The following is an 18,865-nucleotide window of genomic DNA, read 5'->3' on the forward strand; positions in this document are numbered from 1 at the left end:
AATATAATGTTCACAAATTTTGTAATGAGGGCCAAGGTGAGAACATCACATTTGCAATGTCTATATGGTTGAAACCTAAGGAATAAATTGTTGCTGCTCTCAACAAGAAGAGTCATGCCGCTACTACCTCTTTTTCTGCAGTGTTTGACAAGATTCCAACACGTAAGTCTCGCTCAGATTTATCGAGATCTGTCCTTTACAGGGTGAGTACATATGGTACCAAAAAATTCTGAGTGTTCTGTAACCCGCCGGGACATGACCTTTTTAGGCAAATCCAATTCAGCGGTTGATCGCTAGTAGCGATTCCGACAACCAACCTATTCGCTCGCGTCCCGCGCGTGGGGACCCGCACAAGATTCGCGTGATCTGGTTTTCCGTTTCACACGGCTCTTCTAATTTCCATTCTTCTTCTCTCTCATCTCTCGTCGCATCATGGTGCGGAGAGTAGCGGTCCCTATTGGCTTCTCCGTTCATCGGCAGACGAAGACGAGGACTGGCGCGACTTTCGACGAGCCGAGCTACGGGCTGTCGCGGCAGCTCCCAAGGGTGCACACGGCATCGCCGCCCCGGTGAGGACTCCTCTTCCCTTCCGCCGCCGGTAGGCGGCTCGAGCTCCTCCGACGCGAAGCCGCCCCTATCCCCAACCCCTTGTTCCCCTTTTCGCAGCGGCAGCATCCGAGCAAGAGGAGACGACGGCGGAGAGAATGGCCGGGAGACAAGGAGCGTTGGCAAAGCCCGCGCGATCAGCGCCGCAGGACGGCGAGCAAGGCGGCCGTCGAGGTAGGCCGTGCGGCGGCGCCTTGAACTGCTGGGACAGGAGGCACTTGTTTTTTTCTTTTTTCTTTGTTCTTTTATTGCTGTGGAAAAGTTATATACATAACTTATGTTCTTATTTCTAATTTTGCTTCTTTTGCATGAGTTATATATATATATAACTTTTTTGTATAGGAAGAGTTATACAAATATATATATATGATCTTTTCTTTTTCTTGATTAGTTTTGCTTATTACGCATAATTACCTATATAATTTCTTCTAGAAAAAGTTATATACATATATATATATAACTTTCTTGTTTTAAAAAACTTTTGCTTCTTTTTTTCAATGATGAGTTTGGGGGCGGGGGGCACGGCAAGGGACCATCGGTTGTAGTGTTACGTTATGGGTTTTGCCTGACTGCATGAGCGATGGCGCGTGAACGTGCGGAAGCGTAGCAAGGCAAAAAAGGAAAGAACATAGTTCCGGAAAGGGAAAGTATACTGCTGTCTGGAAACCGATTGCTGGTTTCCTTCCTAGCGCGCGCTCGCGAATTAGCAACGCTCATCTTTTTACCCCTTATTACAGCTAATTTATATTGAAATACACTTGGTTTACGCCAGAGGTACCGTCAAGCTCCCATAACACCTAACTTTTTCTTCGCCCAAAGTTAGATCTACTAGCTGTAAATCCTAAAGTTGGATGGCTAGAAAATCAAATGTTGGAAGCATCTAAAAAATTCACATATGAATCAAGCAATAGGAATTAAATGTCAGATCTATTTTGACTCTACATTAAAAAATAAAGCTCACACATTGCAAGCTGTTGTAACACTTCTAGTGTTAGTTGTCTACTTAGGTGCTAATCATGTGCATAGCATGTTATTAGGATTATTCAAGCAGACATAATCATAGTTTACAAAAAAATTTATGAACTAGTTTCATGTGCACATGGTTCTTCAAGTAAAAGCAATTTAAAGGGCCTTTATACTAATTTTAATAATTAAATGCTAAGAAAAAAATACCAAAATAAGAAAAGTAAGTGAAAAATGACTAATAAATGTCAACCAAATCAGTTTGTGATGTCTAACAAGACCGGTGGCGCGTCCGGTGCGCTGGGAGGTGTCGGGTCGGAGGATGCGTGGCATCATCATGAAGCTTGCATCGAGGCGAAGAAAAGTCATGAAGGCACTGGGTCCGTTCAATGCAATGAGAAAAACTAGGACGGTTTTACTCCTGAGGGGCATTTGGTTGTATACTTCACATAAGGGTATATTGGTCATTTACCAGGCGCCTATATATATTGTGGATGGGCTGTTGGGGCAGCCATCTCTTCAGTGGAGGTCCTCTCATTTGTGTGTGGTTAGAAAGTGGTAGGATGTCAAATTCTAAGCTTAATAGCCTAATTTATTAAATAGATTTCAATTCCTCTAAAATGAGAGGATCCAAACAGCCTCTTAAGAGAAAGTACATGGGGTTTCCCTTTAAGCACTGTAATAACTATATAACAAGCCTCTTATTCTAAGGCCACACATAACTAACTATCCAACTAGGAGGCACATCTCATTGACTGTTGTGAATGTGCTATGTAAATGAAAACTAAATGCGGCCAGACAGAAGTAATATGTAACAAGATCATGTAAGTGGTGTACAATTTTCAGAGGAGTGTATTGGTTGTGATTTTAGTCCCTAATACAGCTCGAGAAATCAAGAGAGAGTGTCCGTTTGGCAAGCAAAGCATTAGAGGTTATCACTTTCGAAATCTTCATCAACAATGGATGAAGAAGCAATATGAGAATTTGCGTTAATTTACTTCTTTTAGTTGGCGTACACTTTTACTTGTTATTTATGATCAGCTTTGGAGCTGAGATTGCTGTAAGAATTGACCGTATGCGATTGCAAAGGCTGGAAATTTTCCCTTTTCTAAAATAAAATGGTATGCGACAGATTTGATGCAAGGATAAGTGCTGCCTTCTATGTATGTCATTTTTGCCATCCATGTGACCTAAGAGAAACAGTCCATATATATTGCATTTTCTACTAACCCACGAGCACTTAACAGCATGTGGTCAAACAATGGCTACATTCACTACAATAATACAATGGTTCATCCATCATTATCATATTAAATTGATATTAAATTAATGTTCGTTCCAAAGGATGTTCGCCTGTGTTCTTTTGGTAGACCCAACCGCGTGTTACTTTCTGCCACCTTTCTCTCCAAATTATATGGAACAACAATCATGTGATGAAGATATAAGATCGACGTCCATAATTGATTGATGTAGACCATTGTACTCCCATAACAAAACATAAACATCAAACAACCATACGCGTGGTGCCTTGTATCCATCAGTACATGAACCAAAACGTGCCCTATTCTTTTATTATATAGGTATGGTGGTCGTAGCAAGAGTAGCTCTCGTTGTTTGAATGGAAACATAACTACCATGGTCGGTGCATCAAATGGAGGTTGGCAACGACATGATACTCCTGGAAATAACGATCTATATAAAAATATAGAAATTATCCTTGAATTTTTTTTAATGAACCAGATAAAAGAGAACTGCCGATTATATTTAAAAAATAATACTCCCAGATTGAGCAATACAATAGAGCAACAACTACTCTCACAGCAACAACAACCTCAAGTGTATATAGGAGAGTTTCTTGATAAATACAGTTGAATCAAATATGCATGGAAAATTTATATAGGAGAGTTTTTTTTTCTTTTCAAGTATACAGTAGGGGTGGTAACGGATCATTACCCTAGTTCTCTCTTCACAATCCAACTTGACCCTTATATATTTTTAGCTTAAAATTATATAATATTAGAATCTGGCCTTTTCAGGACCCGATCCTTATATTACCTAGACTAAAATTTAAGACCCTTTACCACACCCCTAAGTATACTATCAAAGTGTTGAATTCAGAAGTGGGCACAATACAAGCATCTTAAAATAAATTGAGTTTTTTTGCCAAACCTAGCTTATACCTAAATTAAAGCCACGCCTATAGTGGCAAGCATGATACAACTAACCCACAGCTTCATTCACGCCAAAACTGATGCGTAGCATTTCAGTAAGCGGCATAAGAGAACTGCAATTTTGTTTTGCATATTGCTCTATAAAACTGCTCTACGGTTCTATATATATCAGACCCAAGGGACAAGATAATTAAGTTGGGCCTGTTTGTTCATGAACTATTATTGCATTTTTGAAGGAATTCTAGTCTGTCACGATGTGCAACCACTCTCACTAAAAGGCATCAACCTAGTTAAGTTTTCAGATAAATTAGATGAGATTTGACGGAGAAACCATAACATATTAATCTTTTTAAGACCTACTAGGAGCAGACCAAACCTGCCCACAAGCTCACGAGGGTCCGGTCACGATCAATGTTAGACAATATATTTATTTATTAAACCAGAACTATGAATAATTTAGCTGTGAAATTATTTTCAATGAAAAAATTTAATAGTGAACATGTAATCTGAAACCATCTGAGAAAAATCTCTTTTATCTCAGATGGTTCCAATGTAACTTTAAGTCTATATAGTTCATCTCTTTTTCACGAAAATAAATGCCTTAGCACGTGTTTCATGAAGATGAAGAAGAGCGTGACCTTACAGTGATCATGACCAGGCAAGCGAGCCAGGATCAAGAAAGCGTGAACCAAAGAATGATTACAAAAAGAACAACATGTCAACCTATAGACGGACCACTACATCTACACGTGTTTTAATTAGCTATGCAGATAATAATAAAATTTGATTAGGTTGAAAACATTTTCCAATTTATGGGAACAACATAACACATCTAACAACAATAGTTTCTTCATATACATGAAAAAAATATATATCTAGAATGACATTATGCGCTTCAGCAGCAACTCTATTGCGGATTTGGAAGAGCCTTCTTCCTCAATGCACTTAACCGCTTTGTCCCTCACATCCTTGGCCCTCTGCCTCATCTGTCTACCTTCTTCCGTACATAGTAACTTGGTAATAGCCATCTCGATCTTCCCCCTCTCCAGCTCTCCTTCTAGCTCAAATCCTATCTTCCACACTTCTTGGACGTACCTCATGTTTATCATCTGGTCGGCAAATTGGGGCCTGCATATCATCGGAACGCCCTCGCAAATGCTCTCCAGAGTCGAGTTCCACCCATTGTGAGTCCAAAAGCCGCCAACGGCATGGTGAGCAAGAACTTCTTGCTGTGGGGCCCAGGGCACGACCATTCCCCTACCACGTGTCGCCTCCTCAAAGCCATCGGGCAGGCTCACCTCGTGTGAGGACTTGACCATGTTATGACGGATCACCCACAGAAACGGCCTCTGGCTGTTGGCCAAGCCCCATGCTGTCTCCAACAGTTCCTTCTCATCCATAGATGCCAAGCTCCCCAAGCTCACATAAAGAACAGAATCAGCCTCTTGCTTGTCCAACCACTCTAGACAAGTCTGGTCTTGTGCTAGCAGGCTGCTCTCGGTGCCTGAAGAGATCTTGTGAAGTGGCCCTACCGTGTACATGGGAACACCGAGGCCATTGGTGATCTTTTGAAGGTCTGAACTCTCAAGGTCTTGGAAGGTGTTGAGGATGACACCGGAAGAACTCCTTGCTGCATCCAGTAAATCTCGTAAGCATCTTGCCATATTGGCATGCGTAGTAGTGGGCGAGAACACCATGTCTCCCAGCCGTAGTGGTGTAAGCTCATCCAATGGCATGTCCAACTGGGCCTTATCTGGAATTCCAGAAATGAAAGGAAATGATCAGCATCCCAATAGTAAACACAATTTGGGCATACCTTTAGCTTCTTCTAGGTTCCAACGTATATACAATTAGATCTTGTTTGGATAGGCTAAAATTGAGTGCTAAACTTTAGTACATATTAGCACGCATACCCATGCAAAAGTTTTTAAGTCTTAGCTAAAGCACTCTCACCTATTAGCACTTGGATCTAAACAGCCTTAGTATTATTATGACCTCCAATAACTTTACTTTGTACCTGCAAAACAATACATTGTACTTCGGAAAACTTCTCCCCCTCCCCCCAACGGAACCGGACAATTGGCCCCACTTGGTCAATCCTCATGCACGGCCTTTTTGTATTTGCTTTCTAGCTTGTCGTGTCCTTATCAGGTTTCCACCGGCCGTACTGGCGTACTCTATGAGGATTTGGAATCCCAAATGGCCATGACGCCCAGCGTTGATTGGGAGATGGTGACAAGCAAGGCCATGGCTGCATATAGCAGCAAGGTTAGCAGCAGTGGTCGATCAGTCACCTTGGGATGCCGGCGGGAGGAGGCCCTTGTCGCAGAGCGCCGGGAACGCCATGTAGGCGACGAGGCAGGCGGCGGCGCCGGTGCGCAGGACCAGCGTCGGCACGCCGAGCTCCTCCGCCACCAGCTGCATCCCGCGCAGGTTGGAGTCCACCACCAGGCACGCCGCCGCCCCGCCGCCCTCCTCCTCCTCGGCGAGCACCTGGCGCAGGCGGTCGCGGAACGGCTCCTGGAGGCGGTCGTTGATCCGCAGCAGCGCGCCGGCGAAGTCCGCGTCGCTGCCGGACGGGAGGAGGTCGCCCGACGGCACGCCCTCCCCGACGGGGACGAAGCGGAACCCCGCTGCGGCGTGGCGCGCCGGGTCGGGCGTGTTGAAGGCGGCGTGGAAGACGGTGACGCCCAGCAGGCCGCCGCTGCCGCCCCGCGCGTGCAGCGCCCCGGCCAGCTGCAGCATCGGGGTGAGGTGGCCCTGGAACGGCAGCGGGAACATCAGCACGCGCCGCCGACCGGAGCCCGCCGGAGACGCCGCCTCCACCGTCGCCATGGCTGCTCAGGAACTAGCTTTGCACGCGTGCAGTGCAGCCTTGGAGCGCGAGAGGTAGATGACGACGAATCTTGGCGTTTGGTGAGCCCGCAGCAGCTCAGGTGGGTGCGTTATATAGAATGCTTTGACTCGAGGCGATCGGGATAAGGATCATCGATCGAACCAAAAAAAAAAAGATCGCGAGGAATTGCGCTGGCGTCGGGAGGAAGACGCGCGAGATCGTCGGGAGGATTTGATATGCGAGGTCAGTTTGGGAAATGCGTAGGTTTGCAAGCTAGCAGCACGCCCTTTGTTTGGAGGCACTGCTGTCCGTTTGCTTTGCGAGGCAAAAGGAAGGACGACCGGGCGCCTGTTTTCTCACGTTTTCTGTCTCGTCGTATCCCTGCACTACACACTGTACAAAAATACAAGGCTACAGTACCACCTTTTTTTACAGTAACACTACAGTTTTACTGTGCTGCATGAATGATTTTATTTGCATTGCAGGAAGCATTTGGCACGTGCGACAATGGTTTTGCTGCCTGGTTGCTGTAACGGGTTCAAGAACGAACATCAATACAATAATGAAGGTGTCGGCGACATCCAACGGTCCGAGGAGTGGTTGCATGGATGTACTTGAATTCACATACAGCGGCGTCTATCCAAATGAAAGGGAATCACTGCATAACCCTAGCCTACCACATTGTGCAGCGTTTTGCTTTCGTAAAGCTAGACCTCGATCTGTCCCGCAATGCAGGAAAGAGGCTGCCAAATTCCTACTGGAAAATTCACAAGAAAACATGGACCAAGCTAACGAGATAAGACATCTTGTTGGCAATGTTTGCTAATGCTCCCAACTAAACATACAATTATTTCCCATACGACCACATCTTTCGGTAATATCTTTACTTGTCAGAAATAAATGATGTGGTCACACGGGATCTTGAGAAATCTTGGGTGACCACCAAGAACTCAAGAAGCTCTCTGTACAAAATAATGATTTAGGAGTGTCGCTGTCTTTAAGCTGTCTGTTTTTACTTTGTTGGATGTCTCGTTGTTGTCAAGTTTAATTTACAGGCACGTGGTTATTTGAGTAGAATAGAAAAGGGTCATAAGTGCGAGTTCATAATTGAGATTATATCACTGTCGGTTTTTTAACCAACAATTAATGAGTGGCATTTTGGCAATTATAGCCAATCTATGTGTTGGAACTGGCAGTAATAATACTGCATCTCTCTGTCGCTTTATCAAACGAAAGGATGATATAGTAAAGAGAAATTCCCTATTTGACAATCAATAAATGAATTCCCAGGGGTAAATGCAGCTGATGTTTATGTAAATTAAATGCCTATGATCGTGTTTGTTAGTGTGCTTATTTTGAGGTGAGCAAAGTGAATTGTTGCGAAATTTCATCAGCAAGTTGACCATGGACTGTACTTGCAAAGTTAGTGTACAATAATATAATTGTTGTATAATGGATGGATTGTATTGCATTAAGGCTTAAACCGATATATATAGAGTTACATGATTTGGAGGGCAAGGAGTCTCTCCTACGGATATGGTAGGATACGGATACAATCCTAATCTACCTAATATATAGAGATATCCCTAGTATACTCTAATAGTTAGTTAGATGTGCTAAGATTGAACGACCAATGATGGATCTTAGCTGCACATGACACTGTCCCAGATCCCAACTCGATCTGCAACTGTCCGAGGTATCAAACTGCTCTGAGTCTGTTCCTTTCAAAAAAAAACTCTTGAGTCTGTCATCATCTGCATCATGTGTGGTTATCTGAACTCTGCAGCATGGGAGGTTGAAACAATCTGGGGTTATCCCATTGATCGATGTAAACAGGAATATCAAATGGAACTCTGTTGTTTTTGTATGCATTTTTTAATAGAAAAAGCATTGTTTAGAGCACTCGAGCTGTCGAGCACCCTGTACATTTGCCAAGTGCTCCTCCACAGCATTGCCCATCATGATCTCTGATGATGAAATGAAACCCCAACCACATGAGTGTACAATGCTGCGTACTCTACTGAGCATGTACATGGGGGAACATATTTGGAGAGTATGCAACACATGGCACCCATGGGAGGCTTAGAGCAAAAGGTATCAACAAGCTTCCGAGTTTAGCAAGAAAAAGGTAGCAATGATCTTCCCAGTCTATAAACCAATATGCAGGTCAAAATAGTGAAAGGAGATAGCAATGCTTGGGAGCCAAAAATGAGAGTATATGTGTTTGTAAAGTCATGCTAATGATGCTCCATACAACTATTTAACCATGACATCCAATCCAATTACTCAAATAATATTTAAATATTTTTTAAAATTACGCTTCATCCTACATACAATCCAAATTTGACGATGCATATTTAAATATTTTTTAAAATTGCGCTTCATCCTACGTAGAATCCAAATTTGACGATGGATACAGCTATCCAACTCTATGTTAACTAAATAGCATATATTTCTTCTAAAAAATGGCATGTCTTCTTTTACTTCCACTTGCATCCAATTGACATTGAATGAGCGGGCGATTTATTTGATTAACCTTGCAGGATACTATTTTTCTTCAAACATAGAATAAGTACATACTCACATATAAGCTCGCATATTCATCCTTATTCATAAATGGACACGTACGAACTTTATCCTTATGAAAGCCTACAAGAGATTAAGCTGGTAAATTTTGATATTGATGAAGTTACCACGGCCAATACAATAGACACATCTACTTTTTTTTTCTCCGAGTTGCATTATGTTTGTGACATACAACTTTTACTTTTTGCACGTCTCCAAAAGCAAAGGTGGTGCTATTTATCAGGCATATGAAAATTGTAGATTTTTCAGGTGATCATTTTTTTTCGATCCTCAATCAACCGCACATCTTTATCCTTCAAATAATTTCACTTCTCATGTGTAACCCCATTCTCACCTTTCACCCATCCACACCTTTCGGGTCACGGTTCTTTCAGGGTCGTGCTTGCACGGCTCGCGAAACTTTACGTGCCGGGTCGGGACGGCACGGGCTGCCTCCAGAGGAGCCCAGGAACGGCTCGGAGGCACGATGGGCCAAATCGTACCGGGCCAGCCCATTCCTGATGTGTGACGCGTGGTACAGGCTGCTGGCCTGCTGCTCCGTCTCAACGTGAAAATATGAGAAGTACGTACTTGTCTTTTGTTGTTTGAACGAAACGGAGACAGACAAACAGACAGTGGAGCCGTTTTGTACTCACCAAGTCAGTTCAAGTAGATACCCCATCCCATGTCAAATTTACAGACTAGCATGTTGACTATTGCCTCCTAGAGCTGTAGTCTTGTATTTTTTGTTCTGCTATATCAAAAGAAACTCGCACTATCTTATGCGGTTCGGTCAGAAAAAAATTACAGACTAGCATGTCCCCTCATTACTTTTTTTTTAAAAAAAAAAGAACATGTCCCCTTAGCGTAGGCCCGGGCCTCAGTCATTTGACGCATCATCACGCATGCTGACACGCACACGCCCTGCTAATCGAACTGGCTGGCCCAGGCACGGCCTGTTTCTCGTGCCCGACCAGGCCTCCCGCATGGAGGCCCAACGCGGCCCAGATTCCTGCCAGACCAGTCCGGCCCAATTTTACTTCGTTCCGTGCTTTGGACCGCGCCGTGCAACCCGGGTCGTGGGCTGGCCCAAAACGCACGGCCCAAGTCCCACCACCGCGTAGAAAAAGCGAAGGGATAAACCCCACGCGCTTTCACCTTTGTTCCGGGGCCCCACCTGAGCTCATATGCACACACGTGCTCACCGACCCCCCAAACCCCCGCCCATTCCCCACCTGCCGGCACGGCACCACCAAGAATCCAATCCCCACGAGCCATGGACGGCGACATCGCGGCCGGCGGCGGCGGCGGCGGCGGGAGCGGCGGGGGCGGGGGCACGAGCATCCACGTCACGGCGCTGGACGGCATCGTGAACGTGAACTCGCTCTTCACCCTCGCCGCGTTCGTGGGCCTGGCGTGGCGCCCCTCCTCCGACGGCCCGGGGCTCGCCGGCGGCGCCGACCGCACGGGCAACCCCTGCGCGGCCGGGGACCGCGCCGAGTCCGACCTCGTCTCCTTCCACGTGCTCGCCTTCGCCTGCTTCCTCTTCTCCAGCCTCGTCGCGCTCTGCCTCAAGCAGCTCGTCCGCACCTTCCCGCCGCCGTACCGCCGCGGCACTCCCCGCTCCGGCTCTTCCTCCGTCCTGGGCCGGACGGCGCGGATCAACCGCGCCGCGCTCCGCGTCGGGATCCTGGCGTCCGCCGTGGGCTCCGTCGCCGGGTGCGGCTTCCTCATGATGGCGCTCGTCAACGTGGTGCAGGTGAAGCTCGGCCGCCTCGGCTGCGGCGCCGGCGGGTCCGCCGCCTGGGCCGCCGTCGTACCGCTCGTCACGCTCGTCCCCGCCGCCATGCTCATCTACGTCGGCATCGTCTTCTACGCCTTCACCCGCTAGCAGATCGACAAGCAAGAGCAGAATCTGGTGTTTGAACCAGATCTCGTCTGTGAAATGAAATCCTCAGATCTTGTGTGTGACCTTGTCTGTACAATGCAGCTGACTTTTGTAAATTATATGCTTATGGTTGTGTTTTCTGCTGTGCTTACTCTGAGCAAAGTGAATCTGTTGCAAACTTTTATCTGCATTCTGCATGTTGGACATGGACTGTACTTGCGAAGTTAGTCAGGTGTGCCAAGAGTGAAGCAATGATGGAGCTCAGGTGCTGGTTGGTCTCAGCATCAGCAGGATATGAAGCTGTCCCAGATCTGCAACTGTGCCAGGTCCCAAGCTTTGAGTTTGTGATTAACTGATTATACGCATTATGTAAGGTTGTCTGAACTCTGAAGCATGGAAGGTTGAAAAATCTGGGGTATCCCTTCCATCGAAGTAAACGGGACTATCAAATGGAACTTTGTTGTTTTTGTATGTCTTTTTTTTTTATGGAAGATGCATTGTCGTGGTTTTGAGCACCATGCACATTTGCCAAGTGCTACCCTGCTCCTCCACAGCATTGCCCATCATGATCTCTGATGATGAAATGAAACCCCAATCACCTGAGTGTTGATTTGGCCCGCCACAAGGAGCCAGCCACGTTGATTTCTGGAAAACTTGCTGGGGAGGTTGCCATCGAAGCGAGACAGCTGGTTGCTCTCTCAGTACCGACAGCTGACTAAATAAAGTTGAGTTCCACATCAACAATTTTGTTTGATTTCACAAAATACTGCAGCTTGAAGTTTCAGCAACGTTAAGAGAAAATGCAGGCATTGTAGCATTAGTACTATCTAGGTCCTGATTCGCTCACATACGGAACTTGCATGATCAAGGAGCCTGCATCTGGGAACTTTATAACTACGTCGAGGACATCAAGGAAAAGTGAACTTTGTTCAGACACGACACCTAAAAGAGCCCTTGCTGCCTAACCCATAGGCTCTGCCAATGCTTCTGCGAGACCATTGCAGCTTGACCGAGACCCAAACGGCAAGTTGCGTCGGGTCGACTGTCACTTGGATTCACGCGGCCAATGCAGAGACGTGCAGGTCCTCGACCTTCCTCATCAAGCACGCCGCAAATTCGCTGGCATGCTCAGGCCGAGCGCAAAGCTCACACCGGCGTCGGTACATGGCTCGACGGCGAGCATCGGCGGCAACCAGCCGAGATGGTTCGCCGGCGACCTCGACAGGAAAGGAGGTGCAGCGTTATGGACGTTCTTTACCCGCTTTGTATTGGGTGCCTGTTTTATATTCGGCGCTAGTTGCCTTCGAGGCCACCTGTTCAATTTCCTTGATTCGTATGTTGCCACTGCCACATAAAGTCAAATATATTAAGGGCCTGTTTAGTTCCTCACGTAAAGGTAAATTTTTTTTGCATTTACAGCGTTTTTATCTTTACGCATCTAAACAGACCGGCGTATTTTTTTAGCATTTGGACCCTGTAAACGTAAAAAATTTTTGCGACAGAATCTTGCCAATTTGAAGTATTAAATGAAGTCTATTTACAAAACCTTTTACACAGATGAGCTGTAAATCGCGAGACGAATCTAATGATGCTAATTAATCCATGATTAAGCAATAATTAGCGGATGGTTACTGTAGCATCACTGTTGCAAAATATGGATTAAGTAGACTCATTAGATTCGTCTCGCGATTTACAGCCTATCCATGCAAAAAATTTTGTAAATAGACTTCATTTAGTACTTCAAATTGGCAAGATTCCTTCAAAAATTTTGCGTTTACGGCTTTTTTGAGTTTACGGCTTTTTTACGTTTACAGCCGCCATTTTACGTTTACACATTTTTACGTTTACACGCGATCTAAACAGGCCCTAAATACTACGGAGGCAAAGCCATTTCAATCAAGCAGATCCGGCTACCCGAATCAAGAGGGCGACATCTTCAACAAGAAAACAAACGATTCTATCTCTTATGGTTCTATCCTGCCTAAGCACTCACAATGCTAGCTCCACTCAAACCCAGAATCACTGTGACGAACTATCACATTTTATTTTTGAGATCTTCTGCACCCCAAGCAATTATTGATATCACGTCTCTAACTTGTGACGGTGAAAATTCGACGAATGTGGGTGGAACAACAAACAGCAGCATCACTGTGAATGGTGGCTGCAATAACAAGCATACGAGTTGTCAGCACAAAGGTGGCCATTACAAGGAATGTACATCTACAGTTTTATCGGCTACATCAAGAGAAGAGATTGGTATATTCAAGAAGAGACAAAACGCATGAATATCAATAAGGAAAAAGAATATCTCACCACGAAAATATGAAAGCTTGCAACTCACTGGCAGCCAGTCATTCTCGCCCAGTCAACAAACTGCATTCCTCCATACACATTATTGGCAAAGCGCACGCCGACAGTGAACGCCAGAGAAGCAGCTGGGACACGCTTGGCAACAGGTGATGCCTCAACCAAGCGCTCTAGTCCATTAATAATCTGATAACGTGTGTTGGAAGAAACACCGAGGAATACACCTGCAACAATCAGGACGATTTATTGTTTAGAGAGCTTCAATAGATGCAATCAAGAAATATCAAAACATGTATCCTATGAGAACATCTGAGTAACAACCAGCGAAAATAACTATGCTTAACAGAACTGCAGATTTTGACTAGTGTAAAACTGAAAGTTGTAATCATGTGATCACAGTAAACTTTAAACAGATGCACATGAATGCCACCAGTGAAACAAGACATTGGGCCTGTTTGGATGCTGCCGCCGAGTAGCCCTGCCAAGGTGTTGGCCGGCCAAATATTGGCGGCCGATTTGGCTGCCCACGATTCGGCCGCGCGTGGGCCGCGATTTCGCGTCATGCACCAGCAGCCGCACCTTGGCATGCCAAAATTTGGCAACGATCCAAACATTCAGACCGGAGTCAGTCAACTGCCAAAATTTGGTTCGGCTAGCCAGGGTCAGCATCCAAACGCACCCATTGACTTCTAAAAAGACTGGCTAAATATCAGTCGTTGTCATCATATTCATACAACATGGCTTTCATAAAAAAATACATCTCGCTGAATCAACACACCCTCATTGTAACTTCACTAAGTCTTAATTCACTATCAGTGTTCAAAACAAAGTCATCCAAACAAACAAATAAGCATTTGAGAAACTTAAAATACAGCACCAGAACTATACAAATTCAGGAGCGGTGCAAGCAGGGGAAGGTCCATCTAGATGAAACAAATTATAAAAAAAATCCTTTTTTAAGAGAAGACCAAGATACTACTAACACACGTATATTCATAAGAAACTAAATTTTGTACATGATCATGTATCCAAAATATATAAATTCAGTGAATGCATTCTGTAAAGAAACCTCCACATATTTTGTTCAACCGCACTGGGATGAAAGAGAAACACAAATCTAGCAATATGCACGTGCAAATAATTCAGATATGAAAAGGTCATAGGACAATCTGGCTGGACACCCTTACCCCACAAAGCAGAAGTTTTGAGAAGAGGTGGAACAGGTACATCATGCTCTGACTTCTTAACACTCCTGCGGTATAAATTTCAAGGAAACGACAAAATCAGAGATTCTACATAAACAATTTGAGAAGAGATTGCTAAATTTGATCACCATAAACATCTTAATTTTTATAAGGACAGAAAGGTAAAAGAATTGTACTCTTTCATATTATACTTGTGTATTTTAAAATCAGAACTTAAAATTTGTTATAGCAAACTAAGTTCAGGAAAGATCAGTTTACTTTAATCTCCTTGTATATCAGAATGAATACCAAATAAAACACTATATAAGTTGGTTCACAAGCACCATGGCTGGTACTTGGTATCATACTAGCAATTGTAAGAACTTAATTGCAACCGATAGTGATTTAGTGAAATATATAGCTGAGATATATAATGTAAGTTAGCATAAATGCCTAATGAGCATGAATGAAGTATTTCAGTGGCCATGTGGTCCCTCTTGTTTACTCTATCCATAAAATCAAAGTGGTAGTCATCTCCTTTATAACAAAGACAATAAATCTACGTCTGAAATAGGCATTTGCATATATACATCTGATATTTTTGGGGGAGATATCAACCGCAATCACCATTAGATGTGCGTTCAAGCACTCTCTTTTGTTTGGGCTACCAAATCAACATGATAAAATTTTCTGTGGTCTATGGAGCGTTCTAGCACCATTTATTCTCATACTCAAAACAAAAGGAATAAGTTTGAAGAGAACACTAGAATTTGTTGTTAGCTTTTCATTTTACTTTGAACTTATCATTTGTCAGAATTTTCCTCATTTCGGTTACTCTCTCAGCATAATGAATTTGAACTTCATAATATATACACAGATTGTATTGAGCAGTATATCATCAGAATTTTTAAATTATTTCGCATTAATTAGGTACCCCTGAAACTGATAGCATAATTGCACCCACGTCACCCATTTGGGACTAAATAACAAACCAGGATCTGAAGAATTAATTAGCTGGGTGTTCCATTTTTATGTGCTATTGATCTTTCTTTTATCTATCCCTCATATCCTAAATCATGATGGCATGACCTGAAATATTCGGCTATCCTTTCACATGGCAATTCTTATCAACTCCAATTATCTTCATGTATCACTTCTTTTGGACAAAAGACTTCCTATATTAGTTATTGATGATTCAAGAAAAAACACAAAAGGCACACGATATTGTCAAGCTCCCAACCAAGCTCCATCACAAGGTGCAGTTGCCATCCTACCACCATTAATTGCTAGTTAGAACCTATATCAAACTCCAGTTCAGTAAACATACTAAGGCCCTGTTTGTTTCAGCTTCTGGGCACTTTTGCACTACTAGTTTTGGGATGTCCAAAACCTGAATGCCCCCAAAAGCCAGAAGCTGGAAAGCATGCGGCAGGGTGCCTCTGCCTTTGGGAGGCTTTTGGCTTTTGGAGATCCCAAAAGCCAATGGTCTAAAAGTGTCCAAAAAGCTCAACCAAACAGTGCCCAAACAAACCATTAACCACCCAACATGTTTGTACTAACAGTCTATGTAGCTATCACCTGATAATTGAGTAACTGACAAACAAGCGGGTAATAGATAAACACTGATTAAGCAACCAGTAATGAGCCTTATAATGCATAGACTTTAATATAACCTAGTCTGTACACACGTTTTTGCAGTGTACTTGAACAGATTACCAATGGTCATGCAAGCTAATGCCACAAGGCAGGATGCAACTCAAGTATGTTCCTTTTCCAGAAAAAAAAAAGAAAGAATAAAAAAACTGGACCACATATGTTTGTTAAACAGAACAAGATAAGACAGCAAAAATATAAACATGATAAGAATTTTGATGATAGCAAATATAGTACAAGGAGAATAAAATTACCTTTTGGCAGTCATTATCAAATTAGCAATCCCTTGTCCCACAATACCACAAAAGAATCCAACACAGCCATATAAAACTCCCTGTTCTCGGAGCAAATACCTCAGGCATTAGAAGAGATAGATAGTTGCCAACATTTCTAGGTGAAAGTTAGCAAGTAAGCCAAGTATTGCACCACCAAACAAGAGTTACCTTAAAAAAGTATGTCCCAATCCGTTGTTGTACAGAAAAATTGCATCCTGGCCTTTCAGCTTCAAAAACACTGCAAGAATTAACTTCTGTGAGCATTACTCAAGTGAATGGTGGAATGCACTAATGAGAGAAAAGTGAACGGCAATGCCATCATATGATAGTGGTGAAACTACAAGCCATGCTTTAATTCTGGAGGTTATAGAAAAAATAATATAGGCACTTGGCCATATGAGGATTGATATTCTGAAGGCTCTTGTGTTCCTTTCTAAAATAACAAAGATGTACTCCACGCCTGAACAAAAGTTCTAAGCTACAAGATGGAAACTAAACTTCAACTGACATGTGAGATAATCAATAGATGAGTTATGATAATTTCAAAATCAATTATTTATAAGCTGACTTTCACCCCCAAGAAAAATCTTAAATGCAGATTTCCAAGGTTTTAGAATGTTTTTGGGAATGAAAATCCAAGGTATGACAAGTAAATAACCATGCGCACAAAATAGTTATAGTTCAGGACTCACCTGCTTGGGAGGGCATCATAAGCATGCCTAACACGCCCAAGGAGACCTTGTGATGCAGATCCACCACCAAATCGAGCATATGGTGCCAACATGCCAACTAAAGCTACATTAACAACTACTCCTACCAACATATCCGCTGCATACAACTCAAACTCTGACCAAAACTCCTCCCCCCTCTTCTGAACCTCAGCAAATGTCGCGCAACACGTATCGATAACTATCTGCAGCATATCCCATGGAACACATGATCAAAACCATATCGACAAACAATCATCGATATCAATGCACAATACTGGTGAAAACAAACAGCCGAGCCTACCTCCGTCCCGATTTTGAAGAGGAATGCAGGATCAACCAGCATCCTGTTCCGGAGAAGCGCGCAGGACCTAATGGCCGGACCAAGGGGCCATGCCGACGCCTTCCACACCCAACCAGCAGAACAATTTCACGTCAGGCGAATCCCAATAGACTCACCTAATCAGCAATGAGAAGACTGCAGAGCTTACCTGCATGTCCAGGTATCTAAGCAGCAGCAGCTTCTGAATACCGACGCTCTTGGCCGCCTCGACCATGTCCGCAGGCAAGCTGGGCAGGCTGACCCCTCGCTTCTCCGCCTCCTGCACCACCTGCTCGAAGCTCAGGATGGGCCCGAACTCGTCCTCCCCCTCCTCGCCGTCACCCCCGCTGCCCCCGCCCCCGCCATCCTCTCCGTCCCCGCCGCCGCCGCCGGGCGGGTACTTGCCGTTCCCGCCAGCCCCGTCATCAACATCAGCGCCACCCGCCTTACCGTGCCTCTCCGGAATGGAGACAGGCTGGGCCACCGCGGCCACTTGCTCGGTAGAGTCCCCCGCTTCGGGCACCGCGACGGCCGGGCCAGAGGTGACCGCGCCGCCATCCGCGCTCGCACGCGGCGGCGGCGGAGGGAGGTCGGCGCGGATTCCCCTGGCGCTGGCGGCGCCCCACCTCCGGGCGCTCGGGCGGAAGCAGCTGCCCCGCCGCACGAGGAGGTCGGCCGCGGGCCGGCATTTGGCGGCGCCGATGCCGCAGCGGCCGCGGAGGCGCGCGCCCGCGCAGGAGAACGCCATGCTCATGGTCGCTCCGCTCGCCGCCGCGCTCCTGCGAACCCGCGCGCGCAACGCAGAGAGGAGAGAGAAATGGTCAGATTGGGGCGGCTAAAAAACCGCGGAAAAAATTCTGCGCGGCGCGAGGAGGGCCGGAGGAGGATCAATGAGATTCTGGGGGGAATTGGGTGGATTCGGCTGGGAAATAGCGGGATTGGAGGAGGAGGGGGGGGAGGGGTTGGTGGGGATTGGTGGAGTGGCGGCTGGCGGCTGGCGGCTGGCGGCGCGGCGGGAAGAAGCAGCGTGCGTGCGGTGCGGGCTCGGAGTGAGGTGGTGGTTGGGGGAGGCTGCTGGCTTTTGGGGGCGGCTGGAGGGCGTGCGGGCCGTGGCACGGACACTCCGGCCCACGTTTCTGTCCGTTGCGCAGCGGCGCTATGACAGGTGGGGTCCTAGGGCTGCCAAGTGGGCCTTTTATTCGTTTCTTCTACTCGCTCATGACCTCGTTTGGGTTTTTTTTCTTCTTCTTTTGATTCTTGACTGTTCTCTTTGATCCGGCTAATTTGATCAATTGTAAGTTCGTCACGGTGCTAAGAGTTGCGCACGTTTTCTCTGGATCTAGCATGCTTCGATGGTGATGGGCAAACCTCCATCGGCCATCGCACAC

At 45.3% G+C, this 18,865-nt stretch overlaps 3 protein-coding genes across 3 annotated transcripts; 1 reads left to right on the plus strand and 2 right to left on the minus strand.

Annotated features, from left to right (window-relative positions):
• Positions 1–4,436: 4,436 nt before the first annotated feature.
• Positions 4,437–6,924, minus strand: LOC112882905 (DIMBOA UDP-glucosyltransferase BX9-like). Its single transcript, XM_025948098.1, has 2 exons — positions 6,035–6,924; positions 4,437–5,493 (listed from the first exon to the last, which is right to left on the minus strand). Exons 1-2 carry the CDS (start codon positions 6,573–6,575, stop codon positions 4,616–4,618), a joined length of 1,419 nt encoding a protein of 472 aa, XP_025803883.1. The 5' UTR covers positions 6,576–6,924; the 3' UTR covers positions 4,437–4,615.
• A 3,377-nt stretch (positions 6,925–10,301) lies between these two features.
• On the plus strand, positions 10,302–11,479 carry LOC112882911. Its single transcript, XM_025948105.1, has one exon. The coding sequence runs from the start codon at positions 10,418–10,420 to the stop codon at positions 11,030–11,032; it is 615 nt and encodes a 204-aa protein (XP_025803890.1). The 5' UTR covers positions 10,302–10,417; the 3' UTR covers positions 11,033–11,479.
• Positions 11,480–12,896: 1,417 nt separating this feature from the next.
• LOC112882910 (protein RETICULATA-RELATED 1, chloroplastic-like) lies at positions 12,897–18,506 on the minus strand. The gene is made up of 8 exons (XM_025948104.1): positions 17,647–18,506; positions 17,460–17,558; positions 17,141–17,361; positions 16,617–16,686; positions 16,428–16,507; positions 14,524–14,588; positions 13,343–13,560; positions 12,897–13,190 (listed from the first exon to the last, which is right to left on the minus strand). Exons 1-7 carry the CDS (start codon positions 18,229–18,231, stop codon positions 13,367–13,369), a joined length of 1,314 nt encoding a protein of 437 aa, XP_025803889.1. The 5' UTR covers positions 18,232–18,506; the 3' UTR covers positions 12,897–13,190; positions 13,343–13,366.
• Positions 18,507–18,865: the final 359 nt, after the last annotated feature.

The sequence above is a fragment of the Panicum hallii genome, chromosome 2 (genome assembly GCF_002211085.1).
Source record: "Panicum hallii strain FIL2 chromosome 2, PHallii_v3.1, whole genome shotgun sequence".
Taxonomy (NCBI): Eukaryota; Viridiplantae; Streptophyta; class Magnoliopsida; order Poales; family Poaceae; genus Panicum; species Panicum hallii.

Bases quoted from the DNA above. Each gene is read 5' to 3' on its own strand.
- LOC112882905 (XM_025948098.1), bottom strand. From the start codon at position 6,575: ATGGCGACGGTGGAGGCGGCGTCTCCGGCGGGCTCCGGTCGGCGGCGC. The intron at 5,494-6,034 runs GTGACTGATCGA...CTGGAATTCCAG, and splicing joins CCTCCCGCCGGCATCCCAAG to ATAAGGCCCAGTTGGACATG.
- LOC112882911 (XM_025948105.1), top strand. From the start codon at position 10,418: ATGGACGGCGACATCGCGGCCGGCGGCGGCGGCGGCGGCGGGAGCGGC.
- LOC112882910 (XM_025948104.1), bottom strand. From the start codon at position 18,231: ATGAGCATGGCGTTCTCCTGCGCGGGCGCGCGCCTCCGCGGCCGCTGC. The intron at 17,559-17,646 runs GTAAGCTCTGCA...TGGGTGTGGAAG, and splicing joins TTAGATACCTGGACATGCAG to GCGTCGGCATGGCCCCTTGG. The intron at 16,508-16,616 runs GTAACTCTTGTT...CTCCGAGAACAG, and splicing joins TTGGGACATACTTTTTTAAG to GGAGTTTTATATGGCTGTGT.